This window comes from Pteropus alecto, unplaced genomic scaffold (genome assembly GCF_000325575.1).
Source record: "Pteropus alecto unplaced genomic scaffold, ASM32557v1 scaffold63, whole genome shotgun sequence".
NCBI lineage: Eukaryota > Metazoa > Chordata > Mammalia > Chiroptera > Pteropodidae > Pteropus > Pteropus alecto.
Window position 1 is genome coordinate 8,280,859 of NW_006434897.1, and position 376 is coordinate 8,281,234.

Genomic DNA, 376 nt, shown 5'->3' on the forward strand with positions numbered 1-376 from the left:
CGCCCCGCCCCCCGCCGCCCGTCCCCGCCGCGGCCCCGCCGCCTGCAGCAGCAGCTGCTGCTCCTCCCCGGCGGCCGCCCCCCGCGGGTCCCTCCCTGGCTGCGGGAGAGACAGAGGTAGAGGGAGGACACAGCGCCGCGCCGCCTGCACCGGAGACCTTCCCCTCGTCCTGCTGTTTCCGTACCCTCGGGAGGAACATGGGTAAGTCACCCTTCCACCCCCGTCATCGCCTGACATTTTTCTCTTTCTCGGCGTGTTGCAGGGTGGAAAGCATTTCTCGCGCAAAGTTGCCGGATTTCTCAGATCCGCGGGTGTGAGACCGCGGCTCTTCCTCCGGGGAGAGTCGGCGCACGCCGAACGCGCGCCGGGTCCGCGG

The 376-nt window shown here is 70.5% G+C and overlaps 1 protein-coding gene across 5 annotated transcripts in view; it reads left to right on the forward strand.

Moving 5' to 3' along the window:
* The first annotated feature begins 12 nt into the window (after nt 1-12).
* RAP1GDS1 (Rap1 GTPase-GDP dissociation stimulator 1) overlaps nt 13-376 on the forward strand; it is a 133,831-nt gene continuing 133,467 nt past the window's right edge. For 4 of the 5 annotated variants that reach the window (XM_015588461.2, XM_015588463.2, XM_006910747.3 and 1 more), the window contains exon 1: nt 14-201. In XM_015588461.2, the coding sequence (XP_015443947.1) occupies nt 198-201 (4 nt within the window). In that variant the 5' untranslated portion in view covers nt 14-197. Of the gene's footprint in view, nt 202-376 lie in introns of all 5 variants that reach the window. The other variant, XM_015588462.2, reaches the window with a different exon arrangement.